The sequence below is a fragment of the Lathyrus oleraceus genome, chromosome 5 (genome assembly GCF_024323335.1).
Source record: "Lathyrus oleraceus cultivar Zhongwan6 chromosome 5, CAAS_Psat_ZW6_1.0, whole genome shotgun sequence".
Classification (NCBI taxonomy): Eukaryota; Viridiplantae; Streptophyta; class Magnoliopsida; order Fabales; family Fabaceae; genus Lathyrus; species Lathyrus oleraceus.
Genome location: NC_066583.1, coordinates 220346827 through 220374255, shown reverse-complemented (window position 1 = coordinate 220374255; position 27429 = coordinate 220346827). Strand labels below are relative to the sequence as shown.

Below are 27429 nucleotides of genomic sequence, written 5' to 3'. Positions count from 1 at the left end.
CTTACTTCTCAAGGAAAGTCAAAGGTTCATGTGTTTATTTCCATGCCTTCTACAAACAAGCAACTTCAAGCTTTGAGAAATTTAATCAAGAGATAATCAAGGACACCTTATTTTGAGTTCATATAATCACCTATGTTCTTTGAAATGAAATAAAAGTCCAAATACACAAGCTTGTTCCATGGGGTTTAACTTAAAAGTCAACATTTTGAAGTCAAATTTCCAAAGATCATAACTCCTTCAATTCTCAACATTTTTTAATGATTCTTTTTTCATATGACTCTTATTAACATCCTCTACAACATTTCTTCACATGACAAGAGCCAATTATGCTTGGAGGATCATCAAAAGTTTGGAGACATTATAGGTCAATTGTGGACTTAGTGAAATTTGACCTATTTTTAAGTGACTTTTCCCCAACTTTCAAAGATCGTAACTTCTTCAATTTTTAATATATGAGACTGCTTTTTTTTTGCACAATGTCATTTATGATTTCATCTGCAAGTTTTCTTCAAGGATCAATGTCAGAATATGCTTGGAAGGCCATGGAGTTCATTGAGACATTATAGGTCATTTTCAACCATGAAGCACTCAAACTTTTCTAAGTTATGTAACCAGTTTTTCATGCCAACTTCAACTTGCCATAACTTTATGCTCAAACATCCAAATGCAACCTTTCTTGGCACATTGTAATCTTGGCCATGATGTTAACACATTGTAAAAAGAATGGGATCAAAAAGCCTCTTGAGTAGGATGCCTCATTGAGTTAAACATGGTGATTGGAACTGAAGAAATCACCATTGCCCGAAATTTGCACATCACTAATATCAATTCCAAGCCAAATTAGCAAGTGTTTTGATCCTAAACATGTTTAACCAAGTCTCCATAAGTTAATTCACCCTTTAAACGCATCATTTGGCCGGGTTTTGATGAGTTTCAAGTCACATTTTCACACACTCTGATCAAATTCATTTTGCACGAGTTCTGCGTCATTTCACACGTATTTGGATCAAAACACATTCCCTATAAATAGAGGAAGTTATTTCCTTCATTTGCAAGCTTTGGAGAGCCAAGAAACCCCTGCTGCAACTTGAAAATTTTCAAGAAAATTCAACTATCATGTTTTGAGTTTCAATCCAATTTCTTGATTCAATTAGCATCTTCGGCATCCTCTGAAACTTTTGCAACAATTCCCAAGCTCCGAGACCTCCTGAATTTCTCTAACCAGATCGAGCTTCATCAAATCCTGGTCACCATATGGACAAGGTAGTTCTAAGCATCATTTGAACTCAAACAAGTTACCACAATGCGGTCCTTCACTCTGTGATGCTTTCCCCTAACTTATCTGATGCTGATTAATTGTGTTTATCATTTAATTTTATTTTTCATGGTTTTCTTGTTTTTGAAACTTCTCTGAAACTCTCTTTGCTTAATTCGCATAAATGAATTTGGAGTATAAGGTTGATTTCAGAATGAGAAGAGGATCACAATGGTGGTGGTCCCGTGTCTTGAATTTACCAAACAATGAAACTCCGGTGAGAGCTCACCGGAGAAGACGACCAGAGCTTTCTCAGCTTGTCTGAGTTTGAATCAAACACGTTGGCAACTTGAAATGTTTTGATTGATTGGATTTTAACTGGATCATGTGTTTGGCTTGCAGCACGTTCCACCATGCATCATAACCTTTGGAGTGTTGGATCTGCCACGTCAATTAATGAGGCGTGATCCAACGCTCAGTATTTTTTTCTTCTGATTTTAACTCTTTTTCTTTTATTATTTTTATTTGCTTTTTCTTTAAAAGTTCATAGTAATTTCCTTTTTTATCCAAAAAATCCAAAAATAAATTCTAAAATTCTCTTTTATTTTTCTTCATCTGTTTTTTATTTTTCCACATTTTATTTCACCGATTTTCTATTTTTCATGAATTTTCTCTTTTCTCTTTTGTTTTAATTGGTTAAAAATTATTTTTCTGCATTTTACATTTCTGAAAATTTTATTATATGTTTCTTATTTTATTTCCAACGTTCCATAATTTTCTTGGCCATTTATTTGGTGTTTTGAAGAACTTTATGGATTTTCAATTTTATTTCTATTTTAAAATTCATTTAAAAATACCTTTGATGTATTTTTATTTCATTTAATTGCATTTTATATTTGTGTGACCTTGTGAACTTCTGCTGACCTTGGATCATGATGGTTTGGACTTCAAGTCTCATCAAACTCAATGGATCTTGAGTGTTGATGGGGTGAAAACCTTAATCCACCCAAATGGATGATTGGTTTTGATGATGACTTGATCAAACTTTTGATCCAATTTGGTTGTGACTTATCTTGATTCCTTCTTTTTCATCTCCTTTTTTCCCTTTGATCAATTGGATGACTTATGTCCATATTATTCATGATGTGTGGATTGTTACTTGATGAACTTTCATCATTTCAAATCTACCTTCTAAATGATCATGGATCATTTAAGGTACTTTAGATTGATGCATAAGTTTGTCCTAAATATCATGAAGCGTGAATTGAAGTAATGAACCATCCTCATAGCCTTTGTGCTTGATCATCCCTTTTTTTTGTGGCGTGGCTTTAAGAGAATGATTTACATATCATTTCTCTAGCATGTATTAACAAAAACATTATTATTGACCGACCTCAGATAGTTGTGACTTCTACATAAGTCCAATTACGATTGCTTAACATAACACTAATTTTGTCCCAAAAGCAAAGACATTTTTATAAGTGAGATTGTAAGTCTCATATTCATCATGGTATTGTGTGAAAATATTGCTCCTTTTCTATTTGTGAGAGCTAGTGACATACTTGTTGATTTTATCCAAGTTGGAGCCCTTCTCATAAATGATGTATAGGTTCATATTTTCATGCTTGTGAGTGGATAGTTGAGTATTCTGCAAAAAATGGCCAAAACATCTTTTCATCTCACTAATATTCTTTACTAACTCTTCACTTATATTAACTTTTATTTCAATGTCATTTACTTTATGCCTTTATTCTATGTCATTTACTTTACAATTTATGTTTAGCATTTCATATCATATCATTTGTGATTATGTCATTTTGTTCTGTGTTGATTTGGACCTTTCTTTTGATATCATTGTAAAGAAGACATTAGTAAGAAAAAAAAACCTAAAAAGAAACTTGTTTCACCTAACTCATGGACTTGTGGTTACTATCCTTGATATCATTGTGGAGTTATGGACTTATAATTATGATCTTAACCTTTGCTTTAGGACTAGTGACTTGGGTCCTTGGAATTCATCTGATACCTATGACTTTGGACTTTTCTGTGAAGACTTGGTTTGGTTACTTTGGTTTCATCTGTGAAGACTTTGGAATTTTATGTCATAAAACTTGCTATTTTCTTGGTTAGATCTTTCCTCCCTAGCTTTTACTTTATGCTTTAGGATAGTCTCTTCTTCTCCTTCCCCATTCTTAAAATTTTAAAATCTTCTCTCTTTTTCAAAACCTTCTTATTTATAAGCTTGAACTACTTTCTCAATAAACCTTGACTCTTGTCAAGTGATTTTCAAAACATTTTCCTAATAAGTGCTAATTTATCTTAAGCATATTCAGACAAATTTCAAAAGACTAAAAAATGCATAACCCATTCAAACCATTTTGTACACTTTGTGCAATTTTCCTTTTAAAACTTTTCTTAATGTATTAGACATGAGTCATTTCCATAGTTGAGATATAATTCTCATATCCCCATAGCAAACAATGATAATTCTTTTCAATTTATGAGAGCTAGTGGCATACTTGTTGATCCTTATCCAAGTTGGAGCCCTTCTCATGATAATGCAAAGTCCTCATACTTGTGAGTGACTAGTTGAGTATTCTCCTTAAAATAAAATAAATGTATTTTCCATAAAAATGAATCAAAACAAACTCCCTTTGTTATTTTTACCATGAACTACGAGGTTTTGATCCTTCATTGCACCTTGTTGGTATGTAGGCACGAGACTTCAAAAGTCTTGGCAAACATAAAAATAAGGAAGATATACTTCTTTTCCCATCTCTCCAATCTTTTAACTAACGAAACCATTTTTCAAATCAAAATGTACATATTTTCAAAGAGGTTCCCATGGAGTACCATGTATGTTTAGGGTGCTAATACCTTCCCTTTGCATAACTAACCCCCAGACCCTTGTTCTTTTTTTTATTAGTTTTATTTTAAAAACTTCTTTGAGTTTTGTTCGTACTTTTTCCATTTTCCTTTTGAAACAATAAAAGCGCGGTGGAGACTCTTGATTTACAAGTTAAGTTAATCAATAACTTAATCTCAAATTTTTTATCGCTACAACGCTTTCATCAAAAGTTAGACGTCTCTATGTCGGTGTATTGATCTTAACTGGTATAGTTGCATCAGTATTGTAAACCATCATGAAAGGAGTCTCCCGAGTAGTTGAATGTGACGGAGTATGGTAAGACCGTAAAATTTCATGCAGGTACTCGACCCACAATCCTTTGGCTTCGTCTAAATTCTTCTTCATCCCCGAAAAATAATTTTGTTTATTGCTTCTGCCTGAGCCTTGGCTTGAGGATGCTCTACCAAAATGAACTGATTTTGTATTCCCAGGTCTTTGCAAAATTCAACAACCGAGGTGTTAGTGAATTGAGCACCATTGTTAGATACTATAACTCAATGCAGACCAAAGCGACATATGATGTTTCGCCAATAGAACTGGCGTACCCTTCCGTTATGATTCGTGCCACGACTTCTGCCTCCACCCATTTTAGTGAAGTAATTTACGACCACTATTAAGAATTTTAGTTGTCCAGATGCCACATGAAGTGGACCTAAGATATCTGTCTCCCATTGATAAAATGGCCAATATGACAACATTGAATGCAACACTTCTATAGGAGAATGAATAAACTGAACAAACATCTGGCACTTTTCACACCGGCTTACAAATTATGCATAATCCTGCAACATGCTTGGTCAGTAATATCCCGTTCTCAATATCTTTCCTGATAATGCCCTTCCATCGATGTGACTTCCACAAACTCCTCAATGACAAAAACAGAGTCTTCCTCCGAGATGCACCTCAATATAGGAGTCGATCTACCCATTTTATACATGTAATCAGCCACGATGAGGTACCTCGCAAATATCCTTCTAATACGCCAGGCTTCTCTTTCTTCTTCAGGTAGTTCATTTTAAAATAAATACAGAATGATAGGTGTCATCCAACCTCTAGCCTCATTCAGCATCATGATCGGGATATAGACATAAGGCTTGAGCCTTTGCCCTATCAAAGGCAGCATCACCTGCGCCGAGAACATCAATTTGAGCTTAATGCAAAGAGATTTGCAATTGGACATTTAAATCTTGAAGTGATTTAATTTCCTTGGACTATTTGTTAACAATAGATTTCAAATCCTGATTCATAGCCTCTGAGTTCTCCCTTCTGGTCTTCTCCTCTAATAATTGCTTCTCCAGGTCAGATAGTCTAACCGATTGCGCTTTTCGTTGCTCCTTCAGTTGATTAATCTCTTGGTTCAGTTTTATCTCGTTCTGTTCGCAATCATCCCCAGGTTCAAACAACCCATGGGTTAAAACAACACATCTCATCATATAAGAACTGATGTTTTGGGTTAGTTTCTGTCACCTTATGGTATTTACCTTATTACGTCTTCTGTGGCATTCAAATGATCGTAAAGGAATTTCAGTCCGTCAAAATTGTTACTCTAGAACTTGAATTCATTGGATGATCTAGTTTGATCACTCCCACCGTTCTCACACATCAAAGATGAAATTTCTCAATCGACCCTGCAGACTTCGTCACTCATCAAAGTTTTCATCTTCTTTGGAGAACTCAGACAAAAATTATTCAATGGTGAAAGAGTCGAAGGTTGAGGCTCTGAGACATTGAGGATTGATTTGTTAGGGGGATGCCTTTCTTTTCTTCAGTAACCAGGTTTCTAAACTAGACAAGTCCGCTTTAGCAACATTTTGGCTGGTTACTCTCCTCGTTGCCCTAGCTTCCGACATCAGTTTTTCCGTTCCTTCACAGATATGTCAGTCATTTTTCCTGAAGATAAAATAAGAAAAGAAGTTAGTGATATACAGGATGGTACCTCGAGTGGTCCGTAAAGAAAATAAATGATCATTACCCAATAAAGAAAGAATTTGGTCTTCTGCTAGAGATGATAGATCTCAGACCTTCATCATACGAAAGGAATCTAATATGGCCAAGGATCTAACCTCCTGGTCTTTTAATTTGTCAAAGTCAAAACCGGATATCGAAAGAGGATTCCCGATCCAATAGATGGGAAAATGATAAGACCCGTCTATCGAGTATATTACTTGAGGAAATCTTGGTCCACATATAATTCGAAGAAATAGGTCTTTGAAACCTTTATAGTTTATGGTATAAGCTTAGAGAAAACTCTTATCGAGAAGGCCACTAATGGTCACCCATCCACCCTTTTCAACATATTTGATTTTAAAAAAGGAGAAAAGTAAGCCTATGGCGGGCTCTATATATATGGCCTCACAAACTATTTCGAAAGCCTTGATAAACCCCAAACTATTGGGGTGAAGTTGAGAAGGGGCAATATTTAGGGTTTTTTGTAGATCGAATTCAAAATCGGTAAAGGGAAGATGGATATTAAAATCTTCCAATACCCCGACATAGAAATGGAAGTATTCATCTTTAACTCCCCTAGGACAAGTTATGCAAACACATTCCCCTGGAATACAGGGATCCAAAATAACATCGTCTTTGTTCCCAATAGCAGATACATTCTTCGAAGACCGATGTTTAGATATCTCCACCTCGTCTAGGGAGTTATGATCGTAACTCATTACTTCTTGATCAAATGACTCAATAATCTCCATCAACACCTCTACTGATGAACCTAATGAAGAAGAGTCAGAATCAAAATCGCTAAAAGAGGCATAAATGTTGCAGTAAGCCTTCTTTACAATACGATCAAAGTCATCTTGGGTTAGAGTATCTCTATATCCTCTCACATAAAAATCCCAAAGATCTTTTATTTCGCGTGCGCTTAAGGTTCGTAATGCTTTTGTATTCTCGTCACATGCATTAACAATAGTCATTGAATAAAAGAATGCAAAAGCGAAAAGAAAATATACCCGATATTGAGGAACGAACGAGAACTCTGAGGGTTGCTTGAAAAAGAAGAAAGATTTCTTCCAACAAATGATGCGCCAAAAGACAAAAAGATGACTTTAATTAGGAGGAAATCTTCTTAAAAAGACTTAAAAAATGTGAAACGCTTCGAATCATCGAGAGAGATTAAAATCCTATAAAAAGTCATCATTACTAAGGAGGGAGAAAATCTGATAAAGATAGGTTGTCATGCTTTAAAAACACGTCACAACGTAAGTGGATTGGGGAAAACTTAAAAGGCTAAATTTTCGGGCTTCTTTTGTCTGAACATTTCAACCTTTTGGATCTCATGCTCGAGGGACTTTTGTACATCCCAAAAAATTAGTTGACCAACCGAGGTATGAGATTGACGAAGCCTATTCGAGCACATGAGTTCTTTGAGTCCGAGTTGGCATGAAACCGAGTATGGTAAGATTAGCAGACTGGATTGTCAAGCTGTCATCCACTAACCGAAAACTGGTTAAGGTATCATAATAAACAAGACGAAGTCTATCCTATAAATTGGGAATAATCCGGTTAGTGCAAGTCGGATCCGACGACACAATTAAAATGTCATCTAAAGGGTCATAAGAAACGATTACACGATGACACGTTATGGCGGGGGAATTATACTTAGTGAAGAGACTGACGTTACATGACAATTATAAAGACGTCATACGTTATTGATATAAGTATTTATGAAGAAATTGGAGAGTCAAACAAGGGATGTAGATCTATAAATAGGAGGATATTTGAAGGATAATATGGACAAAAAATGAGACAAATACACTTAGCACACTCTAACAATTTATTTTAGGCTTTCCTTATCTGAAAACAAAGAAATCAACATCTTAATATTTTTTAGTAAGAACAATAATATCTTTTAAAAATACTAGTAAAATTTCAAACATACCAAAAATATTTAAATTTCAAAATTAATTTATATCAAAAATTATAAATACATTATCAAAAAAATATGATTGTCCCGTAAATTTTGAATGACTTATAGAAAATTTTATATTCACAATTCAAGAAAACATTTTTAAAATTATCAAATAAAATGGAATGCCAAAGTATAAAAGAACTGATGATAGGTAAAATCCTCCTCGAGCTCCATTTTAGAGAAACGAAATCCCTTACCACCGTCAATGAAGCTTCTTTATCACCGTCAATGAAGGATATCCATCCATCCTAAAATTACGGACGCCGTGGGGTAGCATGATTACGGCCGGAGTCAAAGGTCAGCTGATATTTGAGGTTTAAAACACAACATTGATTGTTTCGGGTCCCACATTTATTCAACTATAAATACTAATTTTAATTTATGTCAAATCCTGTTTTCCGTACAACTATGTGGACACATCCATTGCCAATACAAACATCAATGTCACTGTTGCACTGCCAATCAAAACTAAACCTAGTTTCTCTACTCGCCCCCACCAACACAACAATATCCCATGAATCACACCCTACAAAGCTGGAAATTTCTACCTTCAAAAAACTCCTTTTGTTCTACTCATTAATTATTCTATTACTAGTATTTACCTAAAAATTTCTAATAAATTATTCATTATTTTTAATGTTACCTAGATCCGAGATCTAACTTTATTGGTGTTATTTTCCTCCCGCCATGATTTTTGTGAACTACTACCAATTTGCAGAAAATTAGGTAAACCCACGGTATGATTTTTGTGAAGCTTTTTCGACACTCTTCAGTTTTGGATGTAATTTTTAATTTTGCCAATGTATTTGAAACATAATCTAGCATTAATGCATAAAAAAATCTTACCAAAATAGTATAAATGAGTTTGAATTTTCAAAATAAAATATGAGGTTTAATATTCGAAGCACATGAACCCACTTTTTTGTTTAACAAAGCACATGAATCTACATCATTTTTAATTGAACCCATATGCTTTTCCATGTGACCTTGTAGTCCAATTCATCACCACCACCACGTTGGATTGCAAACTACGTATCACTAGAGTAACATATGATTCCTATTTTTAACGATTATTTAATCAAGCACTTATAGTAATCAATCACTTAATCGTCAAAAAAATAAGTAATTGTCGGGCAAATCTTAAATTATATATATTTTTTAAAATAAAATGAAAAATATTGAAAAGGACAATTTTGTCAGGAAGTAACTATTAATGATTTTGACAGGTCCACTAAGCGACAAAAAAGGAGGTCGGCAACTGTCGGCCGGTGAACCGGGAGAAAGAGATAAATTAAATCAACATTGATTTCATTCTTAAATTCTTAAAATTCAAATTTTCTCCCTCATTTAATATATTAATTAATTAATCTACTAATCTCTTAATTAATTAATTTAATCACATTTTTAATCAAATTCAATATAATATATAGTTTTTTTGTGTGTAAGATTTAACGCTATAACGAAGAAGGGAGTGGTAGAAAACAAATCTACATTCTTTCTTCCTCTCCCTTCCTCTCTGTCCTCTCTGTCCTCTCAATAATTCGTTGTTCGGTTCTAACTTCTAACCTCAATGCCTCTCTGTTTCTGAAGTTAAATCCCAAATCTCTAGGATCGAACATTTTCATGATTTTCTTTAACAGATTTTCGTAACTGCCATTGTTTTGTGAGTTTGGTTTTCATTTGCGTAATTTGATATGTTATGATTGTGGTTCTTCAAAACCCTAATTACTACATTCTCGTTCAACTTCGTTTTGCTTCTGAAATCTGAGTCGCATTTCTCTCTTGTTTATTAAGGTATTTATTTATCTTGTTGGCTTTTAGCTGGGAATTATGTTCATATTTTGTTGTAATCATGAGGCTATTTGATAGAAATGTTTTGGTTCAATTTGTTTGTTAGGAACTTTTCTTTCTATAAATGTTAATTCCTTCATGTAATGGAAAATGCTCGATTTGATTTGTTTATATTTCCTTTTTAGTTGCTGTTAATTAATATTTGGTTAAATTAACATGAGATTTCATGTTTTTTTTAAGATATGTGAATATCTAAATTATGCTACTTTTTTAGGGTTTTGATAAAATATAAAAATGTAAATGTGTACATATATCAGTGATATGGGCTGATGCAATTTTATTCTTCTTTTAAACAGGCTGAAGAGGTTTGCTTAGCACCTCCACACTATAATACGTTGATATCTTTTCGGCTTTTGATCCTGGTTAGCGTTGGATACAGTTGAGATAATTTAGTACCTAGGTTTATACAGCGGATGTTAATGATGGATGTTTCTGAGGTTGAAGAAAGTTTCTTTGCAGCAAGTGATGCCAAGGTATGGTGATATATCTTTAATTATTGCAAGAAATGTTTTGAAAGATTCACATTCTGTTGATGTTTTATTTAATGAATTTTGTGACTCTGTGATTATGCAGTTACATGCAGAAATGTGCAGACGTCTATCTGCAATATATTGTAAAATATTGTCCCTTTTTCCTGCCTTAGAGGCAGCTAAGCCGAGGAGCAAATCTGGAATTCAGGCATTATGTTCGCTGCATGTAGCGTTAGAGAAGGCGAAGAATGTACTTCAGCACTGCTCGGAGTCTAGTAAACTTTACTTGGTATGATTATTTTAGTCTGGTTTTACTTATATTTTATGATTTTGTCTCTTATTATGTATTTAATTTACTTGGTATGATTTTGTCTCTCACACTTTTATTCTTCTGTTGGTTGGTGAGGTTATTTAATCTAAAATACTCTTCTAAAGTATCTTAAATATAACTTCACTTATGATGCAGGCTATAACTGGGGATTCTGTTCTTGTAAAATTTGAGAAGGCCAAGTGTGCTCTTGTAGATAGTCTTAAGCTAGTGGAAGATATTGTTTCCCAATCCATTGGGTGTCAGGTGATAACTTTCAACAATATGGTTTTATAGTTTCTCTTTTTTGATTTTAAATTTCATTTATATTTGATTCTAAGTTTATGATCCTGTTCAATTATTGGAAGTGTATATCTCAGCCTTGTTAGTTTCCTTTTGGATATTTGCGCAAGGGAACCTATTTCATCTGCATAATTTATTCTTTTCTTCTCATTGCCATTGTTAAGGTTTGTCAGAGTTTGATTTTTACTCTTGTGAATTTACCTGTGTTCAGATTGATGAAATTGTAAATGAAATTGCTGGTATAGTGTTTGCGCTTGATCCATCAGAGAAGCAAGTCGGGGATGATTTAATTGCATTGCTCCAGCAGGATAGAAAGTTTAGCGACTCTAATGACTGTAGTGAACTTGAGTGTTTCCATATGGCTGCTACTAGACTTGGAATCACATCTTCCAGAGCAGCTCTCACTGAAAGAAGAGCTCTGAAAAAGCTCATTGAAAGGGCTCGGGGCGAGGAAGACAAGAGGAAAGAATCAATTATTGCGTATCTTCTACACCTTATGAGGAAATACTCCAAGATATTTAGAAATGAGTTCTCTGATGATAATGATTCTCAACCTTGTTCTCCCACCGTCCACAAACCTCCCGTGAACTGTGTTCCTGGTAGTCATTTTCAAGCATTTGATAGACAAATATCAAAACTTGGTTCTTTTAATTTTAATCCAAACAATAAGAAATCGGGGCAGATGCCTCTTCCTCCAGAAGAGTTAAGGTGTCCAATCTCTCTGCAACTTATGAGTGATCCTGTTATAATTGCTTCTGGGCAGACTTATGAAAGAGCTTGTATAGAAAAATGGTTCAATGATGGGCACAACACCTGTCCAAAGACTCAACAGAAGCTTGCACATCTTTCTTTGACTCCTAATTACTGTGTCAAGGGTCTCGTGGCTAGTTGGTGTGAACAGAATGGAATTCCTATTCCTGAAGGCCCTCCCGAATCTCTTGATTTTAACTACTGGAGATTGGCGTTATCAGATTCCGATTCCACAAATTCAAGATCCGTAAACAGTGTCAACTCTTGCAAATTGAAGGGTGTCAAAGTTGTTCCACTTGAAGAGAATGTTATCTTAGAGCAAACCGAGGGAAATGTAACTGAAAGTTTGCCAGCACAAGAAGAGGAAGACAGTGAAAAGTATCTTAGTTATGTGAAATTATTGACCAAAGGGAACAATTGGAAGAGAAAGAGTAAAATAGTAGAGCGGTTAAGGCTTTTGTTGCGGGATGATGAGGAAGCTAGGATTTTTATGGGGGCTAATGGATTTGTTGAAGCACTTTTTCAGTTTCTGCAATCAGCTGTGCGTGAAGGGAATGCGGTGGCTCAGGAAAATGGAGCTATGGCTCTGTTCAACCTGGCTGTGAATAACAACAGGTAGGAATTACTGTTCTTAGATTTGAACAGAAACATGAATTTACTTTGTATATGATCAAAATTTTAAATGGTTAATTGTTCCTAGTATAATTCAGTTCCACTAATTTTTTCTGAATTATCAGTGGTTACTGTTTAATTTATCTTGTTCTTTCTTTTCTTTTGTGCAATTCATCAACATAAACTTGATCTCTTTTTCTTCAACAGAAATAAGGAACTTATGATATCAGCAGGAATCTTATCGTTGTTGGAGGAAATGATTTCAAACACCAACTCGTACGGTTGTGCAACTGCACTTTATTTGAATCTTTCTTGCCTTGAAGAAGCCAAGCAAATGATTGGCACAAGTCAGGCCGCACAGTTCCTTATCCAGATGCTTCAAACTAAAACAGAAGTCCAGTGCAAGCTAGATGCCCTCCATGCAATCTATAATATTTCTACCGTACCCTCAAATATTCCAAACCTTCTCACATCTGGCATCATCAGTGGCCTACAATCCATTCTTGTAGGCCAGGCCGATTGCACATGGACAGAAAAATGCATAGCTGTTTTAGTTAATTTGGCCATTTCTCAAGCTGGAAGAGAGGAAATGATGTTGAATCCTGAACTCATAAGCACATTGGCTTCTATACTTGATACCGGTGAATCCCTTGAGCAGGAACAAGCTGTGTCTTGTCTTCTAATATTATGTAACAGGAGTGAGAAATGTTGTGAGATGGTCCTGCAAGAAGGCGCTATACCTGCATTGGTGTCAATATCGGTAAATGGAACCTCAAGAGGAAGAGAGAAAGCTCAGAAACTCTTGATGCTCTTCCGAGAGCAGCGACAACGAGATCATTCACCTGCTAAGGCTCAACTCTGCTCACCTGAAGTTGGTGATTTGTCCATGCCTCCTCAAGAAACGAAACCGCTATGTAAATCAATATCTAGAAGAAAAGTTGGGAAAGCTTTAAGTTTTCTATGGAAAAGCAAGAGTTACTCTGTATACCAGTGTTAGTGTTAGGTTCCATGTAATTAAATCTTTGTTTGATTCTTAACTCTTCTGGGGGCCTTGCTTTTTATCATCCTCTCATGTAAATTGTTGCTTATTTTTTGGATTCCAAATTGAAGAAGAGTTGAGTTGTACAGGCACGTGTAATTTATTTGGGTTAGATTTACTTTATGAAGGTTAATTATTGGAGATTCATAATTCTTACTTAGCTTGTAAAGAGAGAACTAAACAGCATATCTTTTCTACTTTTTTTTTTGTTATTCTTTTTTTCTATCTACGTATTTGAGGAGTTTATGATAGGTTTAGAGACATAAAATGCTTGTAACACCTTATATAACTAAATAGTGAAAATGACTAAAAAAAATCATAAAAAATCATAATTAGAAAGAGAGGACATTATTGCTTCAGTTTTTAAGGAACACTACTTGTCGCATTAATGGTATTGGAACAAAAGAGAAGTGTGAACATGAAGTCCAAAATTACAGCTATTTGGGCCAAAGAACAAAGGTGAAAGAACCAATTCCTTCCGAGAAGGAAATGGTAGGATTCTAATATTCATTCATTACATTCTTGAATATCTAGCTGTCTGTCCACAATTTGTTGTGGGGACTGAGGTCCCATGAATTTGATTGATCGACCCTCCTTTCATTGCGTGTCTTGTCATTTAAACCATAAAAATTCGGCAAATGTTACATAGGTTTCCGACTAGAGTAACTGCAGTTTCTTTGTATTATATACACAAAAATTGATTTATGAAACAGTTTATAAGTTTGGCAGAATGAAATGCTAAAAAGAAAATAAGCATCTGATTCGTTATTCAGTGCTTAAGTTTACAGCACAACTCAACCAAAAGAAAAGATTAAAAGTTTGGAGAAAGTGTGAAGCAGAATATGTAGCTAATCTAAACCAAGACTATTAATTTCTTAAGAATCTATTTATAACTTAAAAAGTAATAAATATCCTAAATGAAATCTTAGTCCAAGTTCAGGCTCTAAAAACAAGAGCAATATACATGGTTATTCTTCTTCTTCTTAATTCATGTTGTGCTTGATTTTGCTATAGTTTTATGGTTCAAGTGATGCTGAAATCAGAAAGATCGCCCCATAGCAACCTTCCGATAATTCGTATGTCTTGATCATTTCATTTTACTTCTTCATGATTATTCTGCATAAACCTATAAATCCAATTTCAAATGAAGGCGAGTTACTATAACTTGAAATGTTAAATTATTTATTGTAGGAATACCAGGTGATGGTAGATGTATGTTCAGATCAGTGGTCTATGGCGCCTGCCTCAGAACAGGAGACCAACCTCCAAGTCTCACCAAGCAAAAAGAACTTGCAGATGAACTCAGAGCTAAAGTAACATACTATTTTTATTTTTTATTTTTCATGAAACTAAAAAAAATTATATTCTACCACGATATGGTTCACTCGTATTTTTGTGATCTAAACCGTAGTATTATATATATATCGCTTGTAATAATACTACAATTATTTTATAGTCACAGATGTAAGCACGTTTTGTTTAACTGTGTAAAGAGACGCGCGTGTCCTTTGTTTGTCATTTGCGTTTCTATTTTCTCTTTATTACTAGTTGTTGTTATGACAAATTGTTTGTAGGTTGTGGATGAATTCATCAAGAGAAGAACAGACACTGAATGGTAAGTTAATTATCTTGAGGAAAATGTTTTGATATATTAGACATTCATTTTTGTATTTTATTTATATATTGTGTAGGTTTCTTGAGGGTGACTTCAACACCTATACAATGCAAATGAGAAAGTCTCAAGTATGGGGAGGAGAGCCTGAACTTCTCATGTCATCACATGTTTTACAGTTAAGTTAATTTTCATATACATGTCATATTTGTCCAATGTTATGACAAAATTATTTACTAATGTTTTAATGATGATGTGTGTTATGGTTTTAGGATGCCTATAACAGTGGTGATGCAGGATATGAATTCCAATAGCCTTAAAATTATAGCTGAGTATGGTCAAGAGTATGGAAAAGAGAAGCCTATTAGAGTTATGTATGATGGTTATGGGCACTATGATGTATTGAAATGTTCAACATGATCTAATACTGCAGTTTATTGTAACCTAGTGATTATCTGTATTATAACTTGACTATGTGTTTCAATGTGATTGTGACGTCCTAGTACCAAACCAAACCAAATTCTGAATTTATGATTAGAAGAAAACTGTTTTATTAATTGTAAAAAGTAGACGGTTGGCGCAAAGATTAAAGAAAAAAAAGATTTAATTTATATACAAATGTCATTGTAAATGTTTTTAAAAAGATAGATGAATGACTAAGATTGGACAGGACGGATAACATGAAAGAAAAAATAACGAGAGGATTTAAATCATGATTATATACTAACATATATGAAGATTAAATTTAAGAAGGAAAAAAAAGCTATTCTAGACTTGAGAAGAAAAATGTGGAATCTAACTCATAAAAGATACATATCTCCATACATAGATTTGAGCATGTTTAACAAATTAGACTATCAAAATCCCATGATTTTTACATGCTAAAAGTAGAAATGCGTGACAACTCTTAGTGATTAAGAGCTCTAAGAGACTTTAAGGTTTGTTGTGAGGTTAAGAATTAGATCACTTGGGATGAAAAACTTTGTTTCTATGTATTCATGTGTTGAAGTTATGTTCTCCCTTCCTCATCTATGATGTCAAGGTATTTATAACCCCCGACCTTAATATCAAGGCCTCCTTGAAAATAGCAACTTTCTAGGAATGAATAGTTGATTTTTGATACTCAAAGAGCATGGTTAGTTCCCACGATCCTGCATCGTTGTGGAACAAAACACACGTCATCCCTACGATCATGCAATATGGATTAAATATGGAGGATTCAAACGACGTATCTGAAGAATGGGCGTCATATCCCACAAACAGACACTTGAACCATGAAATGGGCGACCTTGCAGGGTCGATAGGCGAAACACATACCTTCTCCATGCCTTCTACGAGCCCTTTCCATTATACAACTGCGTAGTCCCTAATGGACAAGAGTTTCTAGAGGCCAAAGTGTTTTAGTTTCCTTCCACACCCTTGGGTGTCTCGGAGGGGCCTTATCAATATTTTATGCGTGACTCTAGTTTTCTTAACGAGACATAGTTGAGCCCTTCATACGAGACTTAGTTAAGTCATCCTGAAGAGTCTTAGTTGATTCCCTCAAGCGAAACTTAGTTGAGTCTCTCAAATGAGACTTTAGTTTAGTCTTCCTAATGAGACTTAGTTGAGTCCCTTAGGCGAGACTTAGTTGAGTCCATCAAGCGAGACTTAGTTGAGACTTCCTGGCGAGACTTAGTTGAGCCCCTCAGGTGAGACTTAGTTGAGACTTTCTGATGAGACTTAGTTGAGTCCCTCAGACGAGAATTAGTTGAGTCTTTCCGACGAGACTTAGTTGATTTCCTTAGACGAGACTTAGTTGAGTCTTCCCGACGAGACTTGGTTGAGTTCCTGATGGTTGTAGTATTCAACATCAAAAATAAGTATTTGTTTATTGCATCCACAGGGACTAGTGCGATATTAATTACGCTCAATAATTAAAATAGTTTTAAGTAAGAATTAATGAAGTTGTTTGATTGTATACAGTGAAATAAAAGTAAAGACGGTAATTGATTAAAATATCAGAGATATGACAGCTTGCTGGGATTGGGGTTCATCCACCGATTACACACATATTTTTATGATCAGTTATACAAAGATTAATTGTTTGATCAATATTATCATGTATCGCTCTCCGATAGTATTTATGTCTAAACCCCAACGAGAGTTTAACCATATTATTTAATCAATGATTTCTCAGCCTATTAAACAATACAACAACATTAAGGTTTGAGACTATGGTGAATGTTAAACCTAAATCTATCTCTAGAATTTAACATCTAATATATGATTATCCTAGATCGATATTCGAAGAATATTTCTCAATAACAGTTCGAATCTATAAGGTAAACAAGTAAACAAGGATAACCTCAATATCAATAAACAACTAATTCATATATAATGTCATGATCATAATAAATACATACTTTTATGGTGAACTACATCTAATCCCAACAAGAAAGAAGATTTAGCTACTCACTGTCATGGTAGCTTGATACAAAAGAGAAGAATTAAGATGAATTAACATCAATGGCTATATCTTGACAGTTGGTGCGTATCCAGCTTGACCTTCACTCTCTCTGTTCTCTTTCTGTCTCTAAAATGTGTTCTTTCCGAGTTTCCGATAAAGTCCTCTAATCAAAAGCTCCCCAATGTTGTTTTTCTGATGCCTATTTATAGACTATGACTTCTACTGGTCTCGCTTAACGATGTGACCTTACTTCACCCTTAAGTCTTCTCAAACTGCCTTGACCAAACCTTCATGTTTTGCTTAGCAAGAGTATTTCTCACTTCCGCCTCGCTAGGGTGCGCTGCAACGAGCTTTCTGAATCTTGATATTTGAAACTTTCTATCAAGTCTCGTTGGATGCTCGCTAAGGCTCGCTGTAGCGAGAGAGCCAAGTTTTGATTTGGGAAAAACATTATGTTTCTTCTCGTTGGATGCTTGCAGGAGGCTCTCCTGGCGAGCTTGCAAATTCTTTTCTCTCTTGCTTTGTGTTCCAATCTTGGTCTAAGCATGAAATTCCTGCATAATAGCAGAGAATTCAAATGCAACAATATTATCTTTAAACTATCCTTTTCAATATTCAATTCTACTCACAAATTAAGGTTTTGACGGTAGAAAACAGTAACCGAGTCAATAAGTGTCAATACTCAATGTGATCAAATACCATATTTTTGGCATTTATCAACTCTCCGCAACTTAATTCTTTATTTTTCCTCAAATCAAATTCTTCAATAGATTTTCAAATGCAAGAAGGTTTCACCAAGTTCCATGATAAATAATACTTTTTAAACATATGAAAAAAATGCATGGTTCAAGTGTAGAATGAACATGTGAAGGTTATGCTTATTACCATTCTAGAATTAAAACATGAATATGAAATAAGTTCTAAACAAAAATTTAATTTCATACATTCTAAAGCAATAACATAATCATTCTTGAATCTTCCTAACACACTTCTTCACAAAATGGATGAAGAATTGAAATTCAACATTGTCGCATCTCGAAAAACGCGATCCTTCGCGAGGCGTTCGCACGCTCGCGGAAAAGATGTTCGAACAGAGCCGCCATCGAACTTTATTTACTCCAAAAGAGGAAAGGGAAAATATCGATAAAACCCATGAAAAACAACAAAAAAGAAAATGGTCGTCGCAACCAAATTAGGTTCGAGAGTCGATTATGCAAGAAGAAGGTATTAGCATCCCTCACATCCGTTGTACTCAACGGGAACCACTTAGTTAGATTTGTGATAGAGTGTTAGCTAATGTTAATTGTTATCTTCTACTTACTAAGTGAGAAAAAGAAAGGAAGAAAAGAGAGACTTAGGGTTTTTAATATTAATGTGTCTGACAAGATTTTGCAATCCCGCTCCTACGTATCTTCAGGTGCTATGAAGAACTCAAGGCATACGTAGTTCTACCCAAAGAGAACTACTGGGTGGATTGCTTTTAAAGAGAGTGATGCTTGGATCACATTTGAGCAATTAAACCTTTACTTGCTGCTCGCTCTTGGAGGATGAAGTCTTTGTTTGATTCACATCAAAATGGATGTTGCATACTCTTTTCTGACAATGTTTTCAGGGTCGCACAAGGGTGGAAAAAAGATTTTATTGGATGATGATTACTCGAATGTCCGAGTAAGGCTACTCATATCCAAGTACTCGAGGAGAAGAATAGAATGCTCTAGACCATATCCCTTTTCACCCTTATTTGCAAAAATATTTAAATAAGGTTAATGTATTTTGGACAGATGACAAATACTCGAATGACCGAGTAAGGTTACTCGTATCCAAGTATTCGGGGAAGGGAATAGAAGGCTCCAGACCACCTCTTTTTTCGTCTAAGATTGTTATGAAAATGAGTTTGACTTAAAGTTTGATGTAAATAGATTGGATGTGGCGGGGGTTTAGAAGTTTTTAATAGATGACAATTGCTTGAATGACCGAGTAAGGCTACTCGTATCCAAGTAATTAAGGAGAGGAATCGAAGGCTCGAGACCATCTCCCTTTTCACCTTTAATGAAATAGTGTCTGAGTATGATTAAGTTTTTTAGATTTGATTAGGGAAAACACACTCGACGTTGGATCGAGGTTTTTATATTTGCATTTTGATTTTAAACAGATGGAATGATTTAAGGATTTTGAAAATATCAGAGAAGTGGATATGGACATAGTTCTAACTTTTGTGAAAATTACTCGACGTTGGATTAAGTATTTGTTTTTGTTCTTTTCTAAAAAATGTTGATTTTAATATTTGAGTTAACAATCAACTAATACAATAAAGTAGTAGTAAATTTATTACACATTTTCGGGAATGGGGGTACAATTTATCGAATGAGGATACAATACGATAATTAAATGATATAAGCTTTGAAAGACAGTTGAAAAAAATAAAAGAATCTCGTTGTAAGAAGGCCCAAGAGAAAGCCAAGGGACTCTAAGTAAAAATCAAAAAATTGAACTACATAATTAGCATTGTGTTAAACCATCGTAAAGTAATTCACGTAGGAATCACCTTATCTGAGGCTGATCAACAAAACTCTATGCGTGTAAGCAATTTCTAAAGTTAAATTGAATTTTTAACTTTAAGATTGCTAGGCATCTATGTAAAAACGATGGGTCAATAAATCAATTTTTTTTAATGTTTAAAAACAACAAAGTAATTAATCAATAAATAAATCTAACAATAATGATAAATAATTTAAATAAATAATAATAATAATAATAATAATAATAATAATAATAATAAATGATGATTAGCAATATCAATAATTAATAATTAGCAATAATAAAAATAATTAACATTAATAATAATAAAACGTAATGATAGTTAGCAACAATATTAATAAATAACAATAATAAGCACAAAAATTAATAATTAATAACAATAATAACAATAAATAATAATAAACAAACAAAAAATATTAAATATTATCAATAATAATAATAAATAAACAAGAATAACAAATATTAACAATGATAATAACAATTGAAGAATAATTAATCAACATTAATAATAATAAAACTATCAATAATCAATAACAATATTAATAATCAATATTAATAAATAATCAAACAACAATAGTACCAATTATGATAAAATAATAAGTGAATAAATATAATAATAATAATAATAATAATAATAATGATAATGATAATATATAGTAATAATATATAATAATTATTTATTAAATTATAAAATGGTAATAGTGGTAATAATAAAATAATAATAATAACAATAATAATAATAATAATAATATGAAATGAGACTAAAACAACAAAAACAAATATTGAAAGAAACAAAAAGAAGGTCGACGGTGGACTATGGTTGATGGCAGGATGAGGAAAATTTTTGTAAATAATTTTTTTTCACTTAGATCTAGATATGTTAGACATTTAAAGGGAGGAAAATAGCAAGAGATTTTAAATATCTCCCTTCATGAGTTTAAGTAACACTAACATAGGTATAAAACCTCCCCACCCCTCCATTTTTTCAGCCACAAACTACCGAAAAAACTTTTTGTTTCTCCTATGAATTCAAAGAAAATCAAAACAAGAATAAAATAAAAAAAGACAACTTTCTGTTACCAATTTTTTTTTAAAAGGGAATAGATTTTGTTTGAGGCTGATGAGGTTGTTATGGTGTCGATATATGGTGGTTTTTTGATGATATTGTTATTGATGATAATGGAGGTTGTGTTATTTAGTGATAACTTATGTTGATGAGGATGAAGTGTGAAAATAGAAAGTGTGTATGTATGATTTTTTGTCTTTTAGAAAAAGAAGAATGAAGATGATATTGGGTGATGAAGTTTATCCAGAATACTGTGTGAGAGAAAAAATATCTCTTTCCTTTTTCACTTGAGACTTGTCTGAGAGAGAAAAAAAAAGTGAAGATTTTGTTTAGATTTTTTTTGTGTGATGATGTTTGATGACATGCAGATATTATATGGAGAGAAAGAGAGAGCAAGCAAGAGAGAGGAAAAAGAAGTAGGAAAAATAATGTTTATATTGTCTTTTCCAAGTGACAAGAAAAAATAGAGATATTATCAAAGATAAAGAGAAGAAAAAAGATCTGATATGGAGAGAAAGGAAAGATCACATGGGAGGAGGGAAAGGAAGAGAAAAGGAAAAAAATATCTTAAGTAAAGCCAAGTGTCAATTTTCAGATGTTTCAAAATTAGTTAATTTAAAAAATAAAATAATGACAATTGTTGAGTGGTGAGTGGTGCATTCTAATTAAAAAACAAATAGTTTTTTCATTTTTTACAAATTAAATTTAAAATGCATAAACATGGATAAAAATTAAATCGAAATCATAGATAATTCTAAATAATTGTTTCATTTATTTTAGTAAAAGATGAAAAATAATTGGACAAAAAAAATGAATAAAAACCGGTCGCCAAAATATTCGAAAAAATAAACTGAACACATTAAAATGATCACTGATCCTTACGAATGAGCATGATCAGTGATAGAATCGTTACCTCTTGTGGCGATTCAAACCTTTGGTGCAGATTCCTTGTAACAATCAAAACCTTGGATACAGATCCACGAGGCGATCACGAACATTGAATAATGACAAAAAAAATGAATAAAAACCGGTCGCCAAAATATTCGAAAAAATAAACTGAACACATTAAACCGAACAGATTTAAGCATTGCAACTGGTGAAAAGGTTTCATCATAGTCAACACCATGAATTTGTTTATATCCTTTTGCAACCAGTCTTGCTTTATAGGTATGTACCTTACCATCCATGTCAGTCTTCTTTTTAAAGACTCATTTGCATCCTATAGGATTAACTCCTACAGGAGGCTCTACCAAGGTCCAAACTTGGTTCGTGTACATGGAATCCATTTTCAGATTTCATGGCTTCTAGCCACTTCTCAGACTCGGGACCAGTTATGGCCTCTTGGTAGGTCACAGGCTCATCTTGATCCATGAGTAATACATCACCTTGATCTGTTATGAGATATCCATATCTCTCAGGTAGGTGACGTATCCTGCTTGATCTACGTTGGTCTTGTTCTACTTGAGCATGTTGCTCTTCCACAACCACTTGTGTTTCCTGCTCTAATTCCTCCATAGGTGTATCGATGCTTTGTGATTCTTGAATTTCTTCAAGCTCTACTTTCCTCCCACTGGTTCCTTTGGAAATAAAATCCTTTTCTAGGAAAACTCCAGTTCGAGCGACAAACACTTTGCCCTCAAAAGGATTGTAGAAGTAATACCCTCTTGTTTTTTTAGGATACCCCACAAATAAGCATCTGTCAGATTTGGGCTCAAGCTTAGTTGAAATTTGTCGTTTCACATAAACTTCGCAACCCCAAATCTTCATGTAAGACATATGTGGTTTCTCACCACTCCATATCTCATATGGTGTCTTCTCAACCTTTTTGGATGGAACACGGTTAAGTGTGTAAGCTGCTGTCAACAACGCATGTCCCCAAAAGGAGTTTGGAAGATCGGCGTGACTCGTCATGGATCGGACCATGTCCAACAGGGTTCGATTTCTTCTCTCAGATACACCATTCCATTGGGGTGTTCCAGGAGGAGTGAGTTGTGATAAGATCCCACACTCTTTCAGATGGTCATCAAACTCTAGGCTTAAATATTCACCACCTCGATCTGATCGAAGAGCTTTAATATTCTTACCTAGTTGGTTTTGTACTTCGTGCTTGAATTCTTTGAACTTTTCAAAGGACTCTGATTTGTGTTTCATTAAATACACATAACCATATCTACTGAAATCATCAGTGAATGTGATGAAGTACTGAAAACTTCCTCTGGCTGGTATGTTCAGTGGTCCACATACATCAGTATGTATGAGGGCCAAAAGATCATTAGCTCTTTCACCTTTTCCTGTGAATGGAGACTTTGTCATCTTTCCAATTAAACAAGATCTGCATGTCTCATATGATTCATAATCAAAAGAGTCCAAGAGTCCATCTTTATGGAGTTTGGAAATGTGTTTCTCATTTATGTGGCCTAATCGACAATGCCAAAGGTAAGTTGGATTTAACTCATTAGGTTTCATCCTTTTAGTATTAATGTTATAAACTGGCATTTCAAGATCAAGGATATATAATCCATTGTTCATTTGAGCAGTAGCATAGAATATATCATTCAAATAAATTGAACAATAATTGTTCTTTATTATGAATGAAAAACCGAACTTGTCCAAACAAGAAACGGAAATAATATTCCTGCTAATTGCTGGTACATAATAACAGTTCTCTAACTGGATTATTAAATCACTAGGTAAAGTCAATTCATAAGTTCCTACGGCTAAGGCAACAACCTTTGCTCCATTACCAACTCGTAGGTCAACTTCACCTTTTGTCAAATCTCTACTTCTTTTTAGTCCATGCACATTTGTACAAATGTGAGAACCGCATCCAGTATCTAATACCCATGATGCAGAAGTAGATAAATTTATTTCAATAATAAAAATAATTGAAGTTGGAGTCTCTACTCCATTCTTCCTATCTTCCAGGTACTTTGGGCAGTTCCTCTTCTAGTGTGCGGTCTTACCGCAATGGAAGCAGGTGCCTTCTTTTTCTATGCTTCCACTAGGCTTCAAAGCAGCAATAGTGGGTTTGGGTTTGGCAACTTCCTTGCCTTTCCCTTTATCATGTTTGAGGACAATCCTCATGTTTCGGTACCAATCCAGAAAATTTGTCCCAGACAATTTTTCCTTCTCAAGGTTTGATCGCAATATGTTGTTAGAGGTGTTTGTTGTCATGGTAATCTACATAAGGATTAATGGAAATATAAGTATCATGGACATATTTAATTAGGCCTTTAATTAAACATGCTCCCACTATTTTATTCAAAACAAATGACCCTCATCATTTGATTCGAAAAATCCCGTTGGAAGATTTTCTAGTGGGTCGAGATCCATATTTCACTTCGTTCTAAGTCCGCGTAGGCGGATTACACAAAACTAGGTTATTTAGGTAGGAACTCCTTCCAATTGTATCTCATACAACTCTCGAAAATTTCAGTTGGGTGAATAACTCCTTATTCCAATCCATCATATGGATCATTCCCAACTCTTGCTTCTAAACATATATATAATCTTATTATAATTTGTTTAGTTAAGTTTGACCCATTGCTTTAACAGTTGGATATTACAATTATCCCATCGCACCTTACTAATATAGAACATGCACCTCGCGTAGGCGAAACCTACATTATTCGATACTAGTCTTGATGAGTGTTAAAACTTGGAAAGCATAAACTTAATATTTAATTTGAGGGAATTAGAATTTTTCGGATCTCACCGGCTTATTTATCATATAAATCTCCTCTCACATGCATCAACATACATTCACATGCATCAACATACATACATACATAATGAAACAGTTATGGCCCCAAGTGCAATTGTTCTCCAAAGCCAATAAGAGAACCTAAGCTAACCTACAACGATCTAAGCTTCTCCAAGCAAGATCTTCAAGGTTGTCCTCCTTTGGCACTGACTTCTTTGCTTTCTTCATATCATTACATTACAAAAAGAAACTCGTTTTACATACGAGTGAGTGAGATGAGAAAAGAAGTTACATTTGGGAGATAAAGAGAGAGGCACGACACGCAGGTCGTATTTTAAAACCCAAAGCAGAATAAAGGAAAACTAAGGCCATAACCGATCACCACAAGACAATAATAAACACTTTATTATTATTATTATTATTATTATTATTATTATTATTATTATTATTAATTCCTTTAATTAATTAAAATCAAATTAAATCTCGACGACCGATCATCACATTTTAATGAACAATTCATTTAAAATCGATGTCGCTTTTCGCATCAACACTTGATACTTTTAAAGCATTGAGTTAGCCGAACTGGTCAATTTTGCCTTGCGTTAACCGGTTAACCATATGCGTTAACCGGTTAACACTGTTTGAAAAACTGTTAGAAAATTCTTTTCTGCCTTGCGTTAACCGGTTAACCAAATGCGTTAACCGGTTAACACTGTTTGAAAATGTCTTGGAAAACTGTTTTCCGCCTTGCGTTAACCGGTTAACCAAAAGCGTTAACCGGTTAACACTGTTTGAAAACTCAAAAATATTTATTTCGTATTGCGTTAACCGATTAACCATATGCGTTAACCGGTTAACACTGTTCTAAAAAGTGTTTAGAAAGCACAACTCTTGTGCAGTCAAACCCCAATCGCATAACTTTCTGACAACACAACCCTTGTGCCTTCACTAACCCTGATGCACCAATTTCAGACCTTCAAACACATCTCGATTGTTAATTCAGTATGATTGATCAACACGTCATTGCTTCACCATACTAATGTCGGATCAAGAAGCAAACGACCATTGATCGCTCAAAGGAAAACAATCATTGAGTGTTTGAATGAACGAAACGAGAACACTATATCATATATAATGTATTTTGCATAAGGATTACATATATCATATATATGTAACTTGATCGATCTCAATTTAATTTTTGATTCATTCTGTCTTTAATCATATTATTACAGAACAAAAATAGTTATCAGATTCATGGTTTCGTAAGTGGCTCTGATACCACTGAAGGAGAATTGCCATCCAAGGCGCAGCGGAATATAAAAATTTCTCCTTTAATGATCCTTACGAATGGGCATGATCAGTGATAGAATCGTTACCTCTTGTGGCGATTCAAACCTTTGGTTCAGATTCCTTGTAACGATCAAAACCTTGGATACAGATCCACGGGGCGATCACGAACGTTGAACGATGACAACGTCTCTACTCAGTCCACACGAACGGATTCCTTCAATCTCAGTGCTAGCTGGTACGAATGAAGGCTTTGAGTGAGAGAGAGAGGGAAACGAAATTCCAAGTCTCTACTTGAGTTTCAGTCTCAGTGGAGTGACGATGCTTCTACCCAAGGGGTTCTATTTATAGAACCACTTGTGTGGGCTTCAAGCTAAAAAGCCCACTTAAGTGTATTTTGGCCCATATCTCATAATATGCCAAAATCACTTAAGTATTTGGTACCTTACCATATTTCGTCTCCCACTTAAGTGCACCGTACCTTAAGGTGTTCCTTAGTTACTCTATTTCTCATCAATCCGTCCTTTGTGTGTGACCCTGTAGGTTTTCGCGACGTTGGCAATTATATTAAATCACACATTTAACATAATAAACAGTGAGCGGTATCTAGCAACACATCACTGCTACCCAAGTCACGAAAATGTCATGTGATCTGACAAAACCTCCTGTGATAATAATTATGTGTATAATTACCCCTTTGCCCTTATGTCTATATTGAACACAAGATATAGACCGTGTCACCCTTGTCCAGTTCAATATTGGGCCCATAGACATTTATCCTGTTATGCAGGATTGGCAAATTCCATCTAGGACACTCATGTCCCTCAGCATGCTTTGTGGAGTACCCATCAACTGTCTTTATGGTCATCCAGTTACGGACAACGTTGGACCAGCAACAAAGCACTCGACTCTACATCTAGGGTCCATAGTGGTTTCAGGTCGAAGAGTGGTATACACTATTATCACCATGAGAATAACTTATGACACTTTGCATAACTTTCTATATAGTATTCTCATAGCGGGTCAATCCGGTATGAATATTACTCCTAATATTCATACCTATGTTTAAGACTTGATAACTCTTTATCCATGACCCATGAGATGTGATCATCAGTCTACAAACATAATAGTCTTAATTCTTTAATGTTATCCCACTTCACACTAAAGCTCGACTACGGATACTTTAAGAATAATGTCCTTATGTTTAATGTGTTCTCATGATTAAGTCACACTTAATACATTAAACGGACTATCTATTGCAGGGACTTTATTAATCAACCATAATAAAGAAAATGCCTTTTATTATTAATAAATAATTCGATACAAGTACCAAAAGTATTGGCCTCTAGGGCTTACACCAACA

At 34.3% G+C, this 27429-nt stretch overlaps 2 protein-coding genes across 2 annotated transcripts; both read left to right on the top strand.

The window, feature by feature from the left end:
* Window positions 1-9510: 9510 nt before the first annotated feature.
* On the top strand, window positions 9511-13561 carry LOC127083088 (U-box domain-containing protein 45). Its single transcript, XM_051023324.1, has 6 exons — window positions 9511-9873; window positions 10227-10403; window positions 10504-10689; window positions 10867-10974; window positions 11222-12375; window positions 12580-13561. Exons 2-6 carry the CDS (start codon window positions 10344-10346, stop codon window positions 13367-13369), a joined length of 2298 nt encoding a protein of 765 aa, XP_050879281.1. The 5' UTR covers window positions 9511-9873; window positions 10227-10343; the 3' UTR covers window positions 13370-13561.
* A 646-nt stretch (window positions 13562-14207) lies between these two features.
* Window positions 14208-15510, top strand: LOC127083089 (OVARIAN TUMOR DOMAIN-containing deubiquitinating enzyme 4). The gene is made up of 5 exons (XM_051023325.1): window positions 14208-14487; window positions 14603-14724; window positions 14986-15026; window positions 15103-15201; window positions 15296-15510. Exons 1-5 carry the CDS (start codon window positions 14430-14432, stop codon window positions 15441-15443), a joined length of 468 nt encoding a protein of 155 aa, XP_050879282.1. The 5' UTR covers window positions 14208-14429; the 3' UTR covers window positions 15444-15510.
* Window positions 15511-27429: the final 11919 nt, after the last annotated feature.

Excerpts from the sequence above, each read along its gene's own strand:
- LOC127083088 (XM_051023324.1), top strand. The coding sequence starts at position 10,344 with ATGTTAATGATGGATGTTTCTGAGGTTGAAGAAAGTTTCTTTGCAGCA. Across the intron at positions 10,690-10,866 it reads AGTCTAGTAAACTTTACTTG|GCTATAACTGGGGATTCTGT; the intron begins GTATGATTATTT and ends CTTATGATGCAG. Across the intron at positions 12,376-12,579 it reads CTGGCTGTGAATAACAACAG|AAATAAGGAACTTATGATAT; the intron begins GTAGGAATTACT and ends TTTCTTCAACAG.
- LOC127083089 (XM_051023325.1), top strand. The coding sequence starts at position 14,430 with ATGGTTCAAGTGATGCTGAAATCAGAAAGATCGCCCCATAGCAACCTT. Across the intron at positions 14,488-14,602 it reads TAGCAACCTTCCGATAATTC|GAATACCAGGTGATGGTAGA; the intron begins GTATGTCTTGAT and ends TATTTATTGTAG. Across the intron at positions 15,202-15,295 it reads ATGTCATCACATGTTTTACA|GATGCCTATAACAGTGGTGA; the intron begins GTTAAGTTAATT and ends TTATGGTTTTAG.